This window comes from Chamaea fasciata, unplaced genomic scaffold (genome assembly GCF_029207755.1).
Source record: "Chamaea fasciata isolate MVZ Bird 193981 ecotype frontalis unplaced genomic scaffold, bChaFas1.0.hap1 SCAF_4, whole genome shotgun sequence".
NCBI classification, from domain to species: domain Eukaryota; kingdom Metazoa; phylum Chordata; class Aves; order Passeriformes; family Sylviidae; genus Chamaea; species Chamaea fasciata.
The window spans coordinates 51,988,345-52,012,002 of NW_027094089.1; the positions used below are offsets into that span (position 1 = coordinate 51,988,345).

The 23,658-nt window shown below is 42.1% G+C and overlaps 1 protein-coding gene across 1 annotated transcript in view; it reads left to right on the forward strand.

The window, feature by feature from the left end:
* Positions 1-23,658, forward strand: part of LOC136288921 (neuronal acetylcholine receptor subunit alpha-7-like) — a 58,101-nt gene that overhangs the window by 20,293 nt on the left and 14,150 nt on the right. The window contains exons 3-8 of the mRNA XM_066182403.1: positions 8,875-8,919; positions 10,591-10,700; positions 13,028-13,107; positions 14,279-14,446; positions 16,175-16,369; positions 17,662-17,748. Of these exons, the coding sequence (XP_066038500.1) occupies positions 8,875-8,919; positions 10,591-10,700; positions 13,028-13,107; positions 14,279-14,446; positions 16,175-16,369; positions 17,662-17,748 (685 nt within the window). The remainder of the gene's footprint in view (positions 1-8,874; positions 8,920-10,590; positions 10,701-13,027; positions 13,108-14,278; positions 14,447-16,174; positions 16,370-17,661; positions 17,749-23,658) is intronic.

The following is a 23,658-nucleotide window of genomic DNA, read 5'->3' on the forward strand; positions in this document are numbered from 1 at the left end:
TTTGTGGGGTTTTTTTTAGGAAGTGTTTGGTAAAAGAACAACTTTTAAATGCAGGAATCTGTTGACATTGAAGCTGCCTTCACCAGCCTGCTCATTTCTCAGGTGATCTGCTCATCAAATAATAGGACTGTTGAACTCAGTCCTCAGGAGCTCAGATCTTTTTGCTGGGGAGTTCTCTATTTGCGTGAGAGTTGCCAAAGCTAGAGGCTGCCTGTCAGTATACTGTGCCAGAAGTTAAAGGTAAGAAGGCAGGAGGGGAAGCTATGTCTGGCCATGGGGTATATCCTGTCTGACACAGCCCTCCTACTCTTGGGTTTTTCACAAAATCTCTGTCAGATCTGAATGCCTTTAGCAGTTGATATCCTTGTTTTTAAATGATTTTGTTGCATAAGCTTTCTAGGGCTGGTTCTCCAGGTGTATTGAAAGGCCAGAAAGTTCAATGTTTATTTTCTAGCTCTAATGCACCTCTTCCTTCTTAAACTGACTTTACAACATCCAGGTCATTCCCTCCCACCTTTCATTCCAGCATTCTCACACATACAGAAATCTATGTTGGGTGTTACGTAAACCCAGATCAACAGACAAGTGATTCAAGGAAACAAAAATATGCAGTGCACATAAGCACCTATTCATTTGTTATTCCCAATATAGTATCAGTATTTACTAGATTAAACCATAATCCCTATAGTACATCCCGTACAAATCTTTTACAGATAGATATCTTCAACTATGTAAGCATGACCATTCAACTGATTCTTCCAGCCATTTTAGATTAAAGTATCTTTTTTTCCCCTTTTCTACTAATGCTTTGCATTTATCTGTGGGCTTCTTGCATAGCTTTTGTGAGCAATGTTTACTCTGTTTCTCCTTGAAAGACCTACTCTACCAAACCCTGTATCTTTATGGAAAGGTTTTTTTTCACTCTCATCTTACAAGAGCCTATTTGATGAGACCAGAGTAGCAAGGCTGATGCAAAACAGTGCAACTGAGAAGAAAAACAGACTGGACACTGTTATAAACCTGAAAATCAATTAGTGATCATAATCATTAAAATTCCAGACAGAAAAATTACAGAAATGTTTCTAGACCAACAGATTCATTTGAGTTAAATCCCAAAATCTCTCTTTTGGTCACAGAACTCACTTAGTGTGACCAATTTTCAAGGTCGAAAAGAAGAAAGAATAAAAATAGGAAGAAAAAATAAAATACCTCTCCATTAGCATGGGGAGGATATTGAGAATTGGGAAATTTAAGGCTAATTGAGCCATGAATTATTATTTTGGCTGTCTCCTATGTGCCAGACATTATCAAAATGCCAGTTTCACTAAACCAATTAAACATGCAACATCTGAATTTGGTACCACAGTGAAGATAAGCACATGCACATGCTTGCATGAAACATTATGACAGAGTTTTAACTGCCTGAACCTTAACAGCATATTTTTATTTGGTGTGATTTCTGCCCTACTCAGCTCAGAGTGGAGGCAGCTCACTTAGTGAGAAGCAATTCCATGGTTTGTTTTCTTTCAGCCTGGTCCCCCAAGCTGTACTTACTGGCAGTGGCTCTAACAAAAGAAAGGCTGATTTTCTTCTGAGGTTTTTAGTTGTGGTCATACGGCTTGGGCATTTCATGATAATTAAACAATTTTCTGTCTGACTGGTGAAAAGACTGTACTCTGTTGTTTGTAGATAGGAGAATTTAGGTCTTGAGCTCATGTATGTTCCTTAATTTTGGGTAACTAATCTGAGGCATCAAAGATTTTCAATAAAAGAGTTAAGCCAAAGCTGTTGGGGTGGCCTTGAACCTAGAATTTCCTTAGTTTCTCTTGGTTCTCTGAGGATAAGTCCTGAGACACAGTGAGTTCAGTTCCTGAGTAAAAACCTTTCCTCCCATTTTTTATCTCTGATCACAGGCTTTAAGAGCTCACTTAAGTTACAGAACATACCTACGTCCCCTTATTTTTTGCTGTGCTATCACAGCAGCATGCAAATATAGGAAGAAAAAGCAAAGGCAACCTTGCAGATAGACTGAGTGTGAGTCTTGGATAAGTGCTCAGAATTGGCTGTCTCAACCATCCTTCTGCTGTTTTACCTGTGATTTCAAATGCTGAAAAATACAATTAATAATTATTATCCTAGGATAAAGATTTGTGTCTAGTCCTGTTTGTTAGAAGCACCTGCCAACCGTGCACAAAATACATGGAGGGCTGTTTCAGGAGGAGATATCTACCCTGGAGAATATAAAAGCCACCTACATGCCAAGTGTGGATGCTTTTTGATTTTAATGGAAGACTGACAGTTTTTGTATGGTGACATAACACCCTTTCCCCCAGGAACTAAGCATGTGTGTCAGTTCATCCAAGCAGTCAGAGAGCAGCACTGTGCTGGAAGGCCATGTGAGGCCCTCTGACCCAGCTTCTGGGGTTTCCATGAGAAGTATCTTTGAAATAGCAGAACAAAGCTGGTGGCTTCACTCCTTCCAGGATCCCAGAGAACTGTGGGGGCAGGGAGTCCTGCAACTTGCAGGTCTTAGTGGAGGAACTTGAAGTCAATCTCAAGACCAGTGAGTCTGCATTGTGTCACAGTTCACAGAAGTCCTGACTTTCAGGGACTAGTGCAAAGCGACAACCTAGAAAAATAAAATTAGTTTCCTAAGTCAAGTACCCACAGCCCCAGGCAGTAGCTGAAAGTCATGTTGCACGAGCAGGGCAAAAACAAGACTGCTTTTTTTCACTACAGTGGAAATTGAAAGATACTGGGGGGTAAGGCAAGAAAGACACAAATCAAGTAGGGTTGCTCTCAGTCACCAGTTGTGCCAGTGAGGGGGAGGGCTGCCTAGTCTGAAGCCCCAACTGGCAACAGAAACTGGCATTTCTTCCCTTATATCTTACTCCCACTCTCACTTTAGTGGAATGCATGGGTTCAGTACTTGCTGCACCAGCTTTTGTATCCAGGCCTTTGCATTTAGCATCCATATCTGGATGGTCTCTGACATACAGGAAGCCAAGATTTTCACAAAGAATACCTCTTGAGGGGTTTGATAACCATGCATTACATAGCCTAATGAACATGGCTGGCATTCCTGGCTTGCAGGCTTCTCTGGCATAGTCCCTCTTTAAATGCTGCGCTTCTCCCAGTACAAGGTTCTCTTGAAGTCTCCACACTCACCACAAGTGATTGCCCTGGGTTCAGGGGCTTGCATCGGAAAGAGTGTTTTCTAATAGGGGCCAAACACTCCAATATATAAAGTTCCTGTCTCAAAAGCAAGTGAATAGACTCTGTTGAAACTGGCAGATGCAGATGCAATGGTACTTGTCCAAGCTGCTCTTCTGGGGAGAGAAGAATGTGGGTGGTTAAAGAGAGTGAGACCACACAGCCTACACAGCGTACTACACTGCCTTTATGGTAGCTGCTACACAGTTAAAAGACCAAAGGCAGGTTGCATTTCTTGCCCACAGTGAAAGAATGCAAACCTCTACAAAGACAGGAGGGGACCAAGAAAGGCATGACCTCAAAGAGAAGCCAGTGGCATCAGATGGAAGTGTGATTCAAACCTAGATGAAAAATACTCATGAGACATCACCTCCAAATATTCATAGGAGGAAATCTTCAGCAACAAAGGTGTTCAGCTGTGAGCACTTGCCTAGATTTATCTTCATCGTGGTGGACGACAAAATACTCATCTGGTGTTTGTTCTTTTATTATTCCTTTGTATTTTTGTATTTCTCCCCAGTCTTTCACCTTAACTCTGGGCCCTCCTGTCTGATTTCCATCTTCCTTCTGAGGGTGCTTTCTTAAAGAGATTGAGATGAAAAACTTAAGTTATCCCTATGTACTTGGTGTTACAAGGCAAGGTTTATTCAAGCTTTTTAATGAGACCCCTGAAATACAAAGGTTGTCCAGTGATACTTACTTGAATGTTGCCAGGGCAACCTGGGCACTCCTCAAAATTACTGGTTCTGTGAGCCTTCGACCATTCAATGCATTTGAGCTGAGTTTTAGATAATCAGCTGAAGACTGTGGGCAAATTGGGAGTTCATCAATGGAAAGGAGTGCCTATGTAGTTGTAGACCGAGCATACAAGTATTTGAAAGTTTGATCAATTGCTTTGGATATTTTAAGTACGATCCCACTCAAAGATCAGTGTCTCTGCTAAAAAAAACTTTCCAAGTCTCCATGTCAATGTCTTCATGTCAATGTCTTCATGGCACTTAATTGCTTCCCTCCTCATCTTCAGATCTTCAGGTACAAAGACAGTGGGAAAAAAATTAAAATTACTCAAAGTAGTTGCACATGACCACTGAGAGTTATCTGTTCAATTAGGGACTTTTCTGATCATTGTCTTGAAATAATTCAGTGACTGATTGAACTCCCATTTCTATGGCTCTGTGAGAGGGCAAGAATTAATGACTCCTGCTGGTCACCTGTAACAAATGCCTTGCTACAGAGATGATGTGTAATCATATGATGTGACTACTGAACCTGGAAGGGCTTTGGGTTTTTTTGTCCAGGTGCTGACTCAGGTAGTTATGTGGCTAAGGGCAGTTATATTTTATTTAGATGTTGACCTGGCAAGGGAAAATCTACTGACAGGCAGTGGTGCACAAGGCAAGCAGATGTAGATACATTGTAAACTTTGAATTGAGGACAGGGAAAACCAAACTAAAACATTCACATGTCACAGCATGTGCACCAGAACAAACCAAACTGTCAGTTTCTGTGGGTCAAAGGTGGCTGTAGGAATAAGCAGATATTCAGGGCAGAGGATTAACTGGAGTCAGGCTAGAGATAGAAAGGGGAGAAAATGACCCAGATAAATACAGGAAGGATTTAGACAACAAGTATTGCACTCACTAGTGATCACAGCTTTTCCAGCATTTTTAAATACGAGGAGCGAAATGATTTGTCTGAGCTGAACGTTTGCAAACCAGGAGAACTGTCAGGAGAGTGATGGAAAAGCACCTCGGGGAACTGATCATTTTCAGCCTCACCTAGAATCTTTGTAGGGCTGCTTTCAATGCTTTGCACATAGAGAGATAGGAGCTGAGAGCCAGCCCAATGCAGAGGGAAGGTCATCCCCAAGGCTGACAGTGCCAAGACAGGAATCTTGAACAGAAAAAGCAGTGTGATAGATTATTCAAGTTTTCTCCTGGGAGGAAAGGAATCCTCCCAACTAACCTTTAAACCCCTCTGCATAAACCAGTGATACAGAAGGAGGGAACTGCCTCCAGCATTTCCCATGCTCAATAATTAGCTTTTACTTAGGCAAAGCTAAGTGACCAGTGACCTCCTGAGACAGAGTAAAGCATACACATAATCCAGGTTGTTTGTGAGTGTCCATCTAAGGGAAAAATACACCTTCTGTGCCAAGGTATTTTAGAGGTGCATACAGCACACAGGTCATGATGAAGATGGCAGGAGATGTAATTCTTCTGCAGCTCTGGAAAGGCAAGGCAACCAGCCCATTGCAAAGCCCAAAGCATTTCCTTACAGAATGCAAAGCTTCATGGCTCAGTAGACCACCACAAAGATGGAAAGCTCCATAAACACCTCAGCTCTGAAATGCCTCTCTCTCTAACAGGGCGTGGATTCAGACTCGAGGTTCCAATGGCCCTCATCTCCTCAGCAGCTGCAGTAGACACCTTTTTCCTTTTTTCCTCAGGGTCCTCTAGAAAGGACTTAGCCGGAGAGCTAGACCTGGACAAATGCCTGCCCAGTGTAAAGTCAGCTTTGCTGCTTCTGCAAACCAGGCATTTCTGGAAAACTCAGATCCTTGTTTGAAAAATATTTTGTTCTGTCATGCAATAAGAAGGACCCATCAGACTGCATCTGTGGACCAGCACTGCATATGGAAGCATTTTCTTTTTTGCCAAAAATGTCAAATGCCATTTAAGGGCTCAGCAGCCTGAAGGCAAGAATAGGAACAGTCTCTGAATGGCCAAGAAAACATCCTGAAGTGACTTTTTTTTTTTACCCAAGAAAGACATAAGCAAAGCCCTAGCTAGACTTTGTGGTTTTGCTGCTATCTAAACACAAGACAAGGAGGACCACTGTTACTCTCTAGATAAGTATTTGAGAACTTGAAAAGATAGGTTTTCCATTGTCTACCAAACATATCTAAGCACAGTAGCCCTGTGAAAAGGAGGCAAAGCAGACCCAAGACAATAATCTTAATGCTACATGAAATACCTGCCCGAGGAATTGTTTGGAGTTAAAGCTGATTATCCATTAGTATCTGACACATAGATAAACAGGTAAGGACAACAACCTCTTTTGTGAGATACAGAAGTCAGCCCAAGATATCTTCCTTTGCAAGCTGTCAAAGTATAAACTTACTGTGCCAGAAAAAATGTGAGTTTCTGTGTAAATCAGAGCCACATATGAAAGGCTCCTGATGGAAGGCATGTGCATATGCTGGAAACTCCCAGCCTCACAGATGTACTTTGGTCTTTAATGCATTCCCATGTGGTTTATGTAGGTAGATGACAAAATGAGGAATGTCCCCTCTTTCCCTTCCCTGTAGGTTTCAGTGTAGATGGGAAAAATCCTTTGTTTTGTACAGCTAAGGCATTGGCTGACTGTTGCTGACCATGTTTTTAATCATGGTGTTCAAGCTTCTTTAACAGTACACAGAAAGTCTTTTTAGGAGGACATGTGCAGCTTACAGGTATAAAGCATTATTTGGCTAACAACACAACATATTGTTAGTATTTGATGTGCAATTCAGATGACCATCATGCTTGCTGTCCTACAGGCCACCTCAGGAGTCATTGGTGGCCAGGAATGCATCAGTCAGATAGGCTGGTGACTGGCCTCTGAGGATCCCTGGGACACAACCTCTGTGTTTCTGGGTTGCTTCCATTTCCCAGGTCAGTGGACACAGAAAGTTTTGATGACTCCATCAATTACCAACTCTGGGGTTATTCTTTATTTTATTTTTCAAGATGGTGTTTGAATCCTTCAGCATCTAAAAAACTTGTCTCAACAAGCCCAGTCCTTCTCTTATTTTTCTGCAGATTTTCTTACAATTGCTTCAACTACAGCAACCAAGGGAACAAAAGGGGGTGCAGAAGGACCAGGCCTCTGGAGGTGGGTTGTAGTTTGCATAGAGAGGAGTACATTTGCTGGAGTGGCAGAGAGGAGAAAGGGTAATTAACACTGTTACAATATTACTGTTATATTAACAGTATAACAATATAATGTTCACATCTGATTTTTGTGTGGCATCTCACAGCATCAGAAGCAGTGCAGTCAGGTTTCAAGGGGACTCAAGAGGAGGTAGTGTGATAGACAGTTTTGTGTGGATCACTATACCAAAGACCTTTTTCCTGTCTGAAATTGACCTTTCCTGGGGACAGGACCCTGGCTGCAGAGCCTAACTCAGGCCACAGTGCCAAAACCATCAGGAATCTTCTAGGTCAATGATGTCTCCCTTTCTAGGTTGTGGTATTTCTGGAGCTCCAATAGCCCAAATGTAAAAAGAAGAGATCATGCTACAGACAAGGTTCATGCTAAGAGTTTAGCAGTACCACTGGTCTAGTGTCTGGTGTGCTGGGGAATCAGTAATTAGGAGACTTCTCTGGGCAATTTTCCTTCATGCCTTAGCCTAGGAATCTGCAGTTCCAGCATGGGACACAGAAGTAATTCCAGAGGACTCTCAAATGACCACACACACCTAGGGTTGCAATTTGATTTTGAGCAGATCTTCCCTGAGACTTCCGTGGTAGTTTCTTTGGGCATGTACTGCGAGGGTAGCTCAGGAGGGGAGAAAGGGAGGAAAGCCAGAATGAATGTAGCCTGAGGTGAGCAGACTGGTATTTTTCCAAAGTGAATAAGGCAGTTTAGGTTTACTCTCTTGTTAGAGAGTAAGTACTGCAATAAGGACATGACCAGAGAAGGCATGCATGTCCAGGGAGCTCTCTCTATGGTTTAAATGCCTGCCAAGCAGCTTGCAATTGCAATGTCTCCCACCCCAAACACTGCAGACAACCAAGCTTCCTAGGGCATGGACACACACAGGGACAGCTGGGCATACAGTGCACCAGTCCCCCTGAGAAGCACAGCCTTACCTTCTGAGAAGTGCAGGGCATGACTATTGGTGGTGTTTGGGTACCTGTGTATCACACCACAGTGACTCTGCAGCCCTGCTTCTCCATCCCCACAGTGCAGAATCCTGCAGCCACAGGGTAATTGCCAAAAACTGGGCACCTTGTGACTCCCCAAAGAACTTGGGCACCAACTGGGTGGCGAGAGTATTGTTGTTTCCATTATAAGAAATTCTTCTCCATGGCCTCTGCGTTCAGGAATGAACCTGCAGACTCCTGCTCTATGCAGGTGTTGTGTGAGTTCCCTCTCACACAGCATTTGTGCCCTTTTCGCCAAGTGATACCTTCTTCCCAAGGCCAGCTCTTTCTTTCTTTTAGCCAGAGCTGCGTTACACAGCACTGACACTCAAAAAGAAGAGCACTTCTGGCATTATTTCACCATTGCTTTGCAGTGGCAGCAAATACAATATAAAATCTCTCAAATTATGACACGCAGTGTGATACTGGAAAACATCTTGTTTTGAGCAAGTAGCTAGAAGGTAAAACTTGGTAAGGAGTTTGTCCCCAGAAAAATAAGAGAAATCATCTATTACTTTCCTTTCTATTGTTGATCAGTTAAACACAGGGAGTCTATAGGTTTAAAGGATAAGAAAAAGAGTCACTATTGTCTGGGCCAAATAGTGGTGTTCCAGTGAGCTCACAATCTACTTCATGGAGTTTGATTTATGTACCCCAAGAGTCTGGATTCTCTAAAACTCTTCCATCTCTAATCAAACTGTTTCATCCCTTTTTCTCCTATCTTTTCTTTCCTTCCCCATTTTGTTCAAAGGATGAGAAGAATCAGGTGTTGATCACCAATGCTTGGCTGCAGATGGTGAGTAGCCTCTGTCAGTAAAGTCAAGAAACTGCCTAATTGAAAACTACTGAATGTGATTTCTTAGCTGAAAAGCAAGACTGTTATCTTATAGCTCGTGTATAATGCAATACAAGCAGGCATTCTGAGTCCTTTAAAATTTCCCTAGTGCTCCTTTTAGAATTGAAAATTAAATTCAGGAGAATACAATACACTGTCTTTGGACAGACCTGTTGGCCATTGGAGCATGAAACCAACCACATTGTTTTGCCAGTGGATGTAGGGATCTAGTAACAAAGATCCCAGAGTCAGGGTCCCATCACAGCTAAGAAAAGAATCTTCAAGGGGCTCAAGGCCCTCTCCATAACCAGTGATGGGGACTTATGAGCCAGATACCCAGTAAGACCTAGGCAACCTGCACTTGCCACTTCTGGGAAAATCCCACCTCTACCTGAATGGGGAGCCAGGGTACCAGTGAACACAGAAGTGGTCACTGGGCCACATGCAGACTACTCATTGGGGCTGGTGGGTAGTTCAGGGACCACAGAGGGCCCGATGCTGCATTTCTGCTGGCGGCACCCAGGCACCTCCCTGGGATATTTCCTTGTCTCGTGCTTTACAAACCTCTTCCGTAAACATTCCTCCTCCCTCTTCTGCAACCTGCTCCAGCTGAGGATTCACCTGCACTGCTTATGCAGAATAAGCAAAACTGAACTTCATTAAGAGAAGGAACCTCCTTTGCCAGAGGGAGTTTCCCATCAGGTCTGCCTGGCTGCCTGTGGTGAGGGATACAGTGTTTTCTTATGCTGCATAAACAGATGTCCTTAAGGGCTTGTGCTCAGGAAAGGAGCAGTTCTTGAAGGAAAAACCAGTGGTAGACTTGAATGATTAAACTAATTCTGCTTTGATTTTCACAGGCAAACACTATCTCTTATTAATATGTTCAACTGAGCAGGCTGTTTCTTCCTCAGGTACCTGCTGGATTTGCAGCAGAAATGAGCATTTTTATGTCGCAACAACTAATCCAGACAAACCTATATGAGTATAAAATTGTTAGGTCAGAGGCTATGGGTGTCCTGTCCCTTGCAGAGATGTTCTAAAGGTATAGCACTGATAAAGGTTTCCCTTGCAAACCTCCCACTGAGCTTCATTGTAAGTCAGAAGTCGGAAGGTTCTTCTCAAATCTGTTCCTGCACCTTTCTTGAATTAACTGTGTTGAAGTGGAGGAGATGGGATCAGAAACACCCTTTGGCATACAAAGTTCACTTGCCTACCTCTCATAACAAGGTGGTTAGTAAAAGAGTCACCCAACCCTTGTAACAGATTAAATTATTTCCACCCAACGGGGACTCTCAGACCATGATCCACCTACAACTAACCACCTCACTTCACTTCAGAAGCAGCAGAGCTCATGGAGGTGCCTACTGCCAGTGGTTCTGCCAGCCCACCACGAAAGGTTTGGGATGCCTGACTTCAGGGTACAAGATGAAGAGCTAGACACTGTCTTCAGTAGTCACACTGTTATTTCCTCTGCATATGCCAGCCTTTCTTAATAATTAAAGCCAAGCATTAAACTCTTATTATACTGCTGCTATTGCTATTGGCAAAAATCTATTCTGTTCCCATAATATTCCAGAAAACTTAGAAGACTTTTACAAGCTCATATAATCTGATGTATGTGTTTGCCAACAGTCCTGGGTTGATGTTTACCTGTCTTGGGATCAGAATAAATACCCAGGAGTGCAGAACTTGCGATTTCCTGCTGACCAGATTTGGGTACCAGACATTCTTCTGTATAACAGGTAAGCAAGATGTGAAATGGCTGTTAGGAGACTAGAACTAAGCTGAAAATCAGCCAAGCTTCACTGATACTATGGGCCTTTTGCCCTCTAAGGATCTATCTTTTACCCTTAAAGAGTAACAAAACCAAGCAAGCGTCAGCTAACAGGTTTTTCTAATAGCCAGTCTAACTCTTCCTTGCCGCAGTTCTGCAGATGTCTTCTTTAACTTTTTCTCAGTGAACACAGAAGGAAAACCATCTATAGTCTCTTCAAAATTACTATATCTGCAGGAGAACTGTTGTCCTGTATCTGTCATAGTGTTTCTGATTGAAGTAAACAAGTGGATTTTCATCTCACTTTCGTTATCACATATTTTATAAATCACTCCATCATTCTTCTTCTACTCTGAACATTCTCTAATCTATTTTTCCTTCTCCAGAGATTAATCTAGCTCTCTAGACAGCATTTCTGGACTGTTGAATGAAGTGGAAACTCTCTAGACAGCTGTTCCCTTAATGCTTTCCAGGAGGAGGGGATTTGGGGTAGTCTCTAATAATATCTTAATTCTGGACTTATTTTTTGATCTGTTGTAAACCCCAGATGTTGTTGTTCAGCTCTGCTCTCTTACTAGATTTTCCATGTTATGTCTTTCTCTGACAGTTTTCAGGGTAATACTTTCTAATTACCCAGATAGAATTTCATTTTATTAGTTTCCAGAGTTCATCATGATCCATCTTCCATTCAAACCCTCACTATAAGATATCCAGAGGAGGCCTGGAGAGGCCTAGATTGTTTAAGTGTTCTTCTTTACTTCAGCTTTGCTTCTTACTGACTGTTCCTTTCCAGTCTCTAAAAAGGAGGCATACAGCTTGGTCCATATTACTGTAGTTTATAAGAAAGTGCTGAAATTCAGATAGATCACCAGCCTCCTCTTAGTAAGAAAAATAGATTGATTTGATGCAGTTGGCCCTTCACATCTGTGCCAGATGTTTCACCCCATTTTCTTTGAAGTCAGGCTGATGTGTCTATAATTTCACCTGTAAATGAAGTCAGAATTCTCTTTGATCTCCCCTAATTCACCATGCCCTTCTCTCTTCTCCACAAGCTCTCACAGAAAATTGTTAATGCTTCAGAGGGTGTTTCAGCCAGTCCTTTCAGTTCTCGAGAGTAAATTTCATCAGCTCTGCTGAGTAGAATCTATCTTATGTACATTTCCCTAACCTGTTTGTCCCCTGTTCTGCCATGGAGTCCTACCACTGTGTGAGAATGAGTTGCAAAGAGACAGAGGCACAGAGGGTGCAAAATACTGCAGCTCTCTGCACCCTGTTGTTTTTTCCCTTCCACAGCAAGTGATGGATCAGTCTCATCCTTTGTCTTTTTCTTGGCCCCTTGTATTTATAAAACCCCTTTTAGTTGTCTTTTATGTCTTTGATAATTATCACTTAGGCTTTTCAGTGTCATCCCCTTTGTTCTGTGCTGGGGACAATACTGAGGACTGAGGACTCAAGACATGGATAAAGAACAGATCAGAAGTGTAATGGAGGTTCTGAATTTTTTAAATCTGGTTGAAAGACAGGGTATGTAGGATGGTGTAGTCATGCAGCATAGACCTGCTCATAGCCACTACAGACAAAGCCCTACAAGCCAGGGGAGCCTTCTGTGGAATCTCTTCCCAAGAGACCCTCTGAAAATTGCCCCCAGACCTGTTGCTTTGAAGAATTGTGTCCTTGTCTGGCTCATTAGTCCTTTAATTTTCTCAGAATTGTTGGAATAGTAAAGAAATTCTCCTTGCTTGGTCCCTTTTGCTCTTGGAGTTTCAATGAATCTCCTCCTACAAGCCCCTAAAATAACTTCTCTCCAGTGGTTTCTTCCAATGCTAGAAGCAAATCCATGTCATCTCTGCATCTCCAGAGACAGCAGAATTGTTATGTCAGGCCACCATTGCTGTTACAGCAGAGAGCTGAGCAAGGTAACAGATAACTTGATTTATGTGGTGAGCTGCCTCATTTTGACAGGTGCCCTAGAAAAGTCTCATTGTCCCGACTGTCCAGATTTTGGATACAGCTAATGTGACACTTTTGCTTCTTTTCCTTCTGCCTTTGTTCTGAGACATGCAACACTCTGCCTCTCACTTCTCTGAGGACATTGTATCATGCAAGCAGCCTGCCCAGGTGCAGGCTGACAGTAACTACGAGGAACGGAAATATTAGTCAAGGGTAGACACTTCACCTAGATGTAGGAACTTAATTCAGCCAAAAGATTATTTTTATGTTGACAGTTACGTCTTTACTTGCACATCAGCTTGCTTTTCCTTTGTTTTGTTTTGTTCTGTTTATACTGTGTTACAGTGCAGATGAAAGATTTGATGCAACATTTCACACAAATGTGCTGGTGAACTACTCTGGATCCTGCCAATATATTCCTCCAGGTAGGGAACAGGGAGTATTTGTTTACTTTTAATCAAAAAATTTCAAGCAGGTTTTCTTCATGGATGAAATTAAGGTGTTTAGAAGCCCTCTGTGGAAATTTTGCAACCTGATATCAGGACAGATCCACTAAGAAAATTTAAGTCCATTATCAGTGGTATGTACATTTTATGAATCAGTAAAATGTTCTCCTGAGCAGTTTGCTCAGAACATCCACAGGCCCACCTAAGGTGTCATCCAAAGTAAGGTGGTGTGCACCACATCATCATGTTTCCTGTGCAGTCCAGATAGGTCTCTGTTGTGTTGAGAGGTGTGTGAGCAGAGGAGACCCCAAGAGCAGCACTCGCTCAGCATTGAAGCCCTTCCTGCCAGGCTGAGAGTTAAAATCCATGTGAAAAGACCAAGTGGGATTTGTCTCAGCCAGTTGGGCCCATGTCTCAGTCTCTTTTCACCTGTGTTGCTGATTCCTTGAATGCATGGTCCAGCAGCCAGGACTCACCAGCAAACACACAGGCTATCCCACAGCTCCTCACTGTGGTGGACAAAAAAGTCCAAAGCTTTGTGTCATAGCATAGCATTGTTCCCAAGCAGGTCCACAGGGCCCAGGGGGAATCAGAAATGACTTCCCTGATGGCTGCTCCACTGCTGTTCCCTGCCCATTAGACCCCTTAAAGCATCCCAGAACACGAACTAGACACATCCAGTTGAATTCAAGGCTTGGTTACCACACAGATGATAAAGGCCAGCATTGAGCAAGGTTCAGCACAACAATGTATTTTCAAAGGACTGTGGGTCTGAGGCAGGGCCTGACCAGGAACTCCTTTCAAAGAGCTGGTCACAGTACATTAAGTCGCTGGGGTGTACTCTTTGCTCCTGTCAGACCAAGCAACACTGCCTGTAATCTGCTAGGGCCAGCTGGCACTGAGAGACAGGCTGGGCTGCTCCTGGGTGGCCACAGTGTCCTCCCAGGCAACCTACCTCAAGGATGCAGTGAAAGAGATCTTTGCTGGTGGAGGAAGGGGGATTATTGCACTCATGGCAGCATCTTCCCCCTGCAGTACTTGTTTGGTAACCCCATGACTGTGTCACAGAATTTCCTCACAATCAGAGATAGATAAGGGTAAGATGAAATGCATCTGCACATGCTTGATCGTGACTGATTTCTGTCTACAGGCATTTTGAAGAGCACATGTTACATTGATGTCCGCTGGTTCCCCTTTGATGTGCAGAAGTGTGATTTGAAGTTTGGCTCCTGGACTCACAGTGGCTGGTTGATTGACCTGCAGATGCTCGAGGCTGATATTTCCAACTACATCTCAAATGGAGAATGGGATTTAGTGGGTAAATTGGCCAACCTACAATTTTTCAATAGTCTAATTTTCAAGAGCAAACCTCAAATATATAGAAATAATCAATCAATTGGACATGGAATACATATATTAAAAATATAGATCTAAGAAGCAGCAAAAAAAGAGGAAAAAAATCACATATCAGAGACAGCCTTTCAGCAACATTCATTGAACTGTGTCTGAAAACACTGCGTTCAGAAGCAATTGCCTGCCACTGAGTACATAAATGAAAGCTACTAGTCCTGACACATCTGAGCAGTTTGTCAGTATTAAACTTGGATGTGTCTCATGTAGGTGCATGGAACACTACTGTCACATTTATTCTAATACATCAGAAAAATTGATTGGTGTAAAAAGTATTTCAGCAAAACTTTTACATAACTGGATCTTTCTCACTCAGAAAAGCATCGATGTGTCTACTAATTCATAGAACCCACTGATTAGTATGTCTCTCTTCTGCGTTTTGGAAGATACCTATATTTTCAAAAGACCTTATGCCCAGAACTAGTTATTCAGAGTGAGCCTCTAGTGAGTTATTTTGAACTAATTTATGTAGCTGTAAGTCACAAGCAAGGTTACGGAAATTGATGGAACTTGGACAACTGCAAGGAGAGGTTACAAAAAAGGATATTTTATCTTTGTCTGGACATACAGATGAGGAAATAAGTGCCCTGACCAGCTGCATGCAGTATTTTTACCATTCAGGACATCTGAGAAATTATATTCAGTTTTATGAGAAGCCAGAAGACTCCATAGTGAAGTCCTCCTAAAGTCCAGCTATTTCAGAGCAATCCTCCCTGTCCAGTGTTCCTTTATAGTGGGTATTTTTGCCCAATAGTTATTGGGCATATCTGATTAAGTTATTATTGTGTATCTGCCCAATAGTTATCTGCATATCTGATTAAGAGTTTGTGGTTTATCTGCCTTCAACCCTGACCAGGGGAGAACAAAACAGGGACTTATTTGGCTCATACAGCAAAAGCATTAAGTACCACCTTAGGCAAGCCGTGGCTATATCCTTTAACAAAACTTTGCTAAGCCTCTGCCAAAATGCACACATTGTCACATCATCTGTCATGTCCACAGAAACAAAAAAGAAGTGAACAATTTTGGCATGAAGGATACAAGGTGCTGAGTTCTTCCAGCTCTCCTGACATTTCCAGTGCTCTAGCAGTCCCCATAATGCAGCATGTCAGGCAATCTGCTGTAGCAGGATCACCATAGACAGCCCTGCAGTACATCTGTATGGGACAGCTATGCCTCTTCAGATCTGACAGACTTTAAGCTTAACTTGACGTCCTTTTTGAAATGTAAGCCATACCCTGTCTGTTTTTCCTGACCAAAAAAAAAGGCAAATATGTATAGAGGATCACAGAAAACTAAGAAGCAGTGGCACTTGTCACACAGAAAATCTACTGCATGTGCTAGTGAATATCACATCAACAGTATGAGACCATTCACAGAGTGCAGGAAGGCAGAATGCCTATTTTTCTTGTTGAGGTTGTGATGCCCAGGACTGTTTATTTCTGGCCCAGATGAGCTTTATTAGCTAAGCTAGGTTCAAGTGACTCAGAAGGCATGAAAGTAAATCCTAGAAAACACAGAACATGGACTAAGAACAGCAGAGGTGACACACACTGGCTTATAAACGATCACTTTTTGGTCCAGTCCAGGGAAGTAACTGCACCTCTCCCCACTCCTCTGACTGCCCTTTCCTTAGGTGTCCCAGGGAAGAGGAATGAGATGTACTATGAATGCTGCAAAGAACCATATCCAGATGTGACGTACACCATTACCATGCGTCGACGCACCCTCTACTATGGCTTGAACTTACTCATTCCCTGTGTTCTCATCTCTGGCTTAGCACTGCTTGTATTTCTTTTGCCCGCTGACTCAGGGGAGAAGATTTCTTTAGGTAAGTGCTAAAATATTCATTGTTCTATAAGCATCCTATAAAATAGGAAAATAAATATCTCATGGTGCCATGGTGCTCCATGAATAAAGATTTCACTAGAAGAGCAACAGAAGTACTTTTTTTTTGTTGTTGCAGGAATAAGGATAACAGCTTTCTGTTTGGCATTCACACATCCTGTGCTACACATATAACATCTTTTGGACTGGGAGGAAGCTAAACTTGTTGCTGGCACAGGCAGCAGTGATAGTTTTCTGTCATGCCTGTTATGTTCTTTAGTACACCTCAATGCCTTTCACAGCTCATTGGCTGTCTTTTTCAGAGAGAACATACTAGGAAGCAGAGAGTGAAGGGCTGTGAACAGCAGCAGCTGAGCACCAGATTTTCAGTTTCAAAATTCAGCTCCCAAAACACCTAGCCATGAGTCCCCTATGAACACAGGCATGGAAGGGCTAAATGAGATTTACTGCTCTATGTGTTGATAAAAATGGGAAGGGTTCTTCTAAGAGAATATAGAGGAGAATTGTAAATACACCAGACTGGTCCAGATGAGATCTTAAGAGTTAATTGTGCATGATTCTGTCGCAGGACAGAGACTTCTAAATCATCTGAAGTGTCCTCAGTGGGGTTTTTTGGTTAAAAAATAAAAGGTATCTGAACAGCCTGCTTCACAAGAGCTAAAACACAGGCTATCAGGGGTACAGTTGCTGTCTATGAAATATAGGATGGGAATAAGGAAAATAATTATTTGAGTTGAAGTACAGCATTGACACAAAAATAAGAGCTAATGTCCATGCACAGACCTTTCGATTTCTCAATATCAGGATGGTTAGGTTTAGTCATAGCCTTTCCAGATAGAACAAAGACCTTCTTTTAAAACAGACTGCATGTCTTTGAGGGATGTTATATAATACGCGACAGCAAAACCTAGGCTGCTGTCTGTGCAAGTCACTCCTAGCCCTTAACAACAACTTGTGCTTTGTGCAATGTTTTGGAAAAGCACTGCAGTTCACCAGTTTTGCAAGCTTCATTTCACTTAGCAAAAAGATTTTTCCATTATTTTGAGAGAAGCAAGGGTTTGTGTGTACTAGATAAAAATGAAAAGAGAGCAGATAGAGTTCCATCTAAAAACACTTGCACTTTGTGGAAGTTCTAATCTTCATTGACAGACATGAAGTCATGGGTTTGGCTTAGCTGTATATCAGGACAAAGCTATATTTAACAGCAAAGGCATTGGAGGAGCAGCTGCAGAGTCCATTTTCTTCACTCTTCCTAAATATGTTCACTCCCTCCAGGTATCACTGTCCTTCTTTCCCTGACTGTATTCATGCTGCTTGTGGCTGAGATCATGCCTGCAACTTCTGACTCCGTCCCACTAATAGGTACGTTGATTTTCACTGCATTGTGCACCATGTATGATGCCTCTCAAGAGCTGTTTAAAGCCAATTTGAGGACTGACTCTTTTTGTTACTCCAGTTTTGCATTCAGCAGTGCAGGAATGTCAGTCTGGGCTTCACCACATGCATGCATGAAAGGGACACACATGAGGTTACAAAAAGGCACTGGAAATATTAGATAAGCATGTAACTGCAAGGATTGTGAGGACACAGTGTCAACACTGCCGAAAATTCATCTTTCCTCTTCTGAATGACCCCCCCTCCCTGCTATTACACAAATCCTTCCGACCTTCTCTCTTTTGTTTGAAGAGCAATTCAGGATACAACAGTCAAAATTCAAGTATAACACTGGAGCATTTTTAATATGTACTGAAAACTATGGGACAGATCATCATCTTGGGATTGTGGGCCAGACAGACATTGTTACAGCCTCTGTTTTAATAGGACCACCCCTTTATCTTGGTCTCATGGGGCCTTATTGCAGGGTAGAGAAAATAAACCTGTTCTATTTTACAAAATAAAAAAGAATGAACACTATCTGAAAGATCTGTGAGTACAAATCATGACTAAAGTACACATTCTAGAAATTAACAAAATAGTCAACAATATATCTAGGTGCTGGTGGAAGGTATATGTCACAACTGTAAAATGAAAGCCTGAAAAATGTTATATAGGGATTAGGACAAAAAAACCCCATTTACTCAGACAGCTTCATTATCTCTCTTCAAGGCTTTAAAACTAGGCCTGACTCTGGGGAAGGATGATGAGCATTCAAGAGTAAGGACAATAGTACCCATAGCCAAGAGTTTCTGGAAGCCTCCAAAAAACATACACATCTTACTGAAAGTTGGCAGGACTCTAAGCTTTGTGTCATACAGGAGCTTCCAAAAAACTTACAAAGCATCTTTCTGAACATATACCTAGGACACAATAGAGACAGACACAATTCTAAGAGAAACTTGTGTGTAGGGAGGAGACACAAGCTGTCTTGAACCACTGTTGACATAACTTTGCTGCATATAATACGTAAAAAAGTCCCATTTAGAGTTTGTAAAGGGGTACACTTGCCTATGGCCAGTCCACAAGCTTTAACCTGAGTAGTTCATACTAATACAGTCTTCTATCATAGAAGGTAGGATTTGTACCAAGAAAAGCTATGAATAATTATGTATTTTTAGATACTTTGATGATGCAAGAACAGCCAATTTCTGCTTATCAGAGAATTCCCTGAAGTTGCTGTAAATGATATCCACTACTCTCCCATTCTCTGCAAATATTTTGGTTTTGAAGACAATCATGTTGGTCAGACATGATTTATTCTTATTAAATGTTGGATGGCTGTTCCCAGTTGCCACCCTCTTCCTCAGCTGTCCAGAAATGTTCCCTGAGGACTGATTTACTCAGGGGCAGAGTCAGAATGACAAAGTTGTTGTTCTCTGGATTGTCCTTTTGAACTTTTTAGAAGTGGATGCAACATCTGTCTTTCTCCTTCTCCTTCATCTTGCAATGATCCCTTTAGGATTCTCAATGATCCCATGGATTTGGACAGGTTCAGATCTCACAATCAATCCATGAGTCCTTCCCTACCTATTTCTTGTTGTGTTCCTTATCCTTGAACCATCTGTAAACACAGAGATGTCAGAGACCTTGGTGGTGCAAACTGAGGCCAAGTACACACTGTCTTGACCTTATTACTGTCCACTGACACTAAATCATCCCCTCCTTTCAGCAGCAAGTCTGTGTTTGCCTTGTTCAGCTACTTGTGTGGTGTTTGTGTAGTGACAGAAGCTCTTCCAGTTGCCCTTGATTCCCTTGCCAGTCTCAGTTAATGAGTTTTAACATTTCTGACCATAATGACCATAACCAGCCTTAATGACCAGACAATGCTTCCAAATTTTTGTTTTGTAGCTTGTCTCTTCTTCCCACAACCCCCTCTCTTCTACACTGAAGCCTTAACATGAGTTCACAGTTTAACCACACTCATCTACTGGTGTGCTTTAAGACCATGCAGTTTTCCTGTGCTGCTTTATCTTTCAGAGCATTCCCTGGTGGGATCCCAGCTACTAATTCCCCCCAGAAATGACAATTCTGTTCACCTGAAGCCAAAGGTCTGTGCTCTGCTGTTCCTAGTCCTCACTCAGTTCATGGTCCTGAGCTTCACTATTTCACAACAACTCCAGCCTAGGTTGCCACTGATTATCATATTCCCAACAGCTCTTCCTTGTTAGTGAAACACACTGTGCACCACGCCTTGTTATACATTATATATGTGCTGCCTTTTCAGCAATCATCAGGGTAGATCAAGTGGCAATGACGGTTTGTGATACAGAGGTTTCCCTGAGTTCTAAGAAGTCCCCTTGTCCACTGTCTTTGGATGGTCTGTTATGCACTCTCACCACAGAATCACTCCTGTTTACCTCTTCATTGAAGCTGATCCACCAACTCTCCAGCAGCTCTTGTCCATCCAGACAAGATCCCCCTCACATCCAAGTGGCTCCTTCAGGTACTTCTTCTCCTGAAGTAGTGAGAAATGTCCCTCAACATCTCAGTTTTCTAGCAACATTATTTTATCGTGACTATGTGCAGAATTTCAGCTGGTCCTGCATATTCCCCAGACTTGATGCATTTTCTCATTCTGGAGGTGAGCTCCTCCACCTTGTTTCACCATTCTTGAGGTCTTTCTTGCTCTGACTACCCAATACCATTTTTTTCCACCCTTGTCTGCTACTTCTGCATTTACATTTGGGTTGTTATCTCCCTTCCACAGTACTTCTAATTTAAAACCCTGCCCCAAACTCCTTGCTCCACTCCAAATTTACGGGGAAACTCCTTATCCATTTGGCTTCTGTAACCAAGCAGCCCCTGTTCAGCAAGTGCTCAAAGCTGAAGACGTGTGCTTTTACATGATCTCAAGTTCTGAAAACCTTATCCTTCCTCTAACAAAGTAACACATCTTTTCCTCACAGTGGTCTTACAGGTGAACTCAAATGGGATATTTTAGCTGCTGAACAGAATATGCCAGGTCATGATCACAGTTTTTCAGTGTGATCTCTGGTTCAGTTAAAATCCTCAGAATTAATGTGAAGAAAAAAGTACATTTGGAAATTTCATTCAAGTTTTGAAAGAAGAATCAGCATGGTTACCATCAGGTTGCATGAATAAACAAATCTTCTAAAGCATGTGGTTTGTGAAGCATGCAGATAATTTGATCTGGAAGTAGAAAGATCCCTTGCTGATCTGCTGAAGAGTCACTGTTACTGGTCTTCATGCATATGGGTGCAGAGATACTTTGAAAACTCCACATGCTTTAGAAGTCTGCATTATATTCTTAGGGCCTGACTTTTTAAAAACAAACATGCATCCATACCTCTCTGGATCTGCATGCACCCTCACAGCCTTTGCTATTTCAAAGACACTAATCACAGAATCAAACAGAATCACAGAATCACAAGGCTGGAAGAGACCTCCAAGATAATTGAGTCCAACCCAGCCCTAACACCTCAACTAAACCATGGCACTGGGTGCCACGTCCAATCTTTTTTTAAACACATCCAGGGATGGCGACTCCACCACCGCCCCAGGCAGACCATTCCAATATTTTATCACCCTTTCTGTAAAAAACGTTTTCGTAATATCCAACCTATATTTCTCTTGGTGCAGCTTAAGACTGTGTCCTCTCGTTCTGTCAGTTGCTGCCGGGAGAAAGTGACCAGCCCCCACCTGACTACAGCCACATTTCAGGGAGTTGTAGAGAGTGATAAGGTCACCTCTGAGTCTCCTTTTCTCCAGGCTAAACAACCCCAACTCTCTCAGTGGTTCTTCACAGGGCTTGTGCTCCAAGCCCCTCACCAGCCTTGTTGCCTCCTCTGGATGTGCTCAAGCATCTCACCGTCCTTCCTAAACTGAGGGGCCCAGAGATGGACACAGCACTCAAGGTGTGGCCTCACCAGTGCTGAGTACAGGGGAAGAATGACCTCCCTGCTCCTGCTGGCCACACTATTCCTGATAAGCCTAACACACTGCACTTTCTTTTTCTGACCTCAGCTTTAACTACTGAACTCTAATAATATGGGAAAATATCACAGCTGCTGTTGGAGTGTCTTTATTGAAGTAGCAAAGGAGAACTGGTCTAATATGACACCTAGAAAAGTACTAGCTTTTGTGATCTGGAGCATACATACAGATTAATGTGGAAATCATACCTTATTTCCTCTTAGTTAAGGAGAGCCTCAAATTACATTAATCACAAAGAAAGCACTTCTAAGATTAAATAATCAGAAGGATGCCAGTGGGACAATACAGTTGCTTTTTTGTACCTTTGCAAAGGTCACCCCTTCCTTGGTACATGCTCTGCATTATGTGTCTGTTTATAAAGCTGCCTAAAGGAGAGACTCTCTCACTCCACACATCTTAACTTCTCCAGATGAGAGACTCCCATTTCTCAGTAGCCTACCAATTATCATGTTAATATATGTTAAAACAGGCCAACTTCTTTTTCTGTAAAGAGGAAATGATGAGACTTGGCCTAGGAATCAGTAGCAGGCTGCTCAGCACCTTTGAGCACCAGGACCCTGCTGCTTCTGCTGCAGGGTTATGGGAAGAGCTTTCCTTTCCACAGTGAGCAATCCACTTTCTGTGCCAAGAAATGTTCCAGTTGGACAGGCTGGCCCTGTGCTCTCATTCAGCTTTCTTGGGGTTTGCATTCACATCAGTAGCTAGCTGCTCCTTGCCCAGCAGCAGGTCAGCTTCCATCCTTCTCTAGCACACCCTCCCTTTCGGGGAAAATATTTATTTTAAAAGCCCAGTTTTCAACAGCACACATCTATGAAAAGAAAGGCACCACAATACTTCAAAAGTTGAATCCTGCCCTTCCACAGAGATGCTAGTGAAAGAAGGCTGAACCAGGGAACAATGCCTCTGTTTCTGTTTAAAACATTAATCACCCATAGCACAGCAGTAAGCTCAACCATTTAAATCAAAAGAGTTTAAGTCCCATGACATCTAAAAACACAACAGTTTGGCTAGAATCCAGCACAAGTCAACTTTATGAACAAGGATTTTTTCTCTCCAGGGTACTGGAAGTCCATCCTGGCACTTAAAACCTCTAGAGTGTAGCTTCTAAAATATTTTCAGACCATGGCTATACAGCAGCAACTGTGTCCTAAACTTACCCTTCCTACTGTAGCTTAACCATGCCTTGCAGGAAGTGTGTCTTGCTTCAGTTGTAATTTTACTGGTAATTTTACTCTTTCAAGTTACTTTTACCAAGAGTCCATGTAAGTAGGAAACTGGAGTTCATTACTTGAGGAAAGTATATGCAGAAATGCAGAGAACTCCAGATATGCTACACAACTAAATTACTGGTCTGACTGCATTAATCACTGGGTAAAATCATAAAACCTGTGTGATACAACTCAGGTATAAGATAAATGCTTTTCTCTCTTTCTAAAAACCTATATAATTATGCAGATTTGTTTTGCACTATAAATGCCAGTAATTTCATGTACCTTCCAGTCCCTACTATTGCACTCATCCAGTGCATTACATAGGAAGACATAACCTTGTCCCACAGTGTTGATTTCCTGGTTCAGCAAATAAATCAAAATTAAACAAATACTGTTATTAACAACTACTGTTATTTTAATTAGAGCCCTTGTACAAGCTCACAGTCTGCCTTTTCAAAATTAAAGGACTAGGTAATTCATCTGAAAACTACATTTGAGGTATTTTGCTCTACACTGTAAGAACTATTTTATTTTTTAAAAGACATTGTGATCCATGTTAGGTAAATGGTTGAACTCAATTATATTAGAGGTATTTTCAAACTTAAATGATTCTGTTATTCTAGGTAAATAATAGTGGACAAGGATCTGGTTTTGGTAATAGTTATATGGC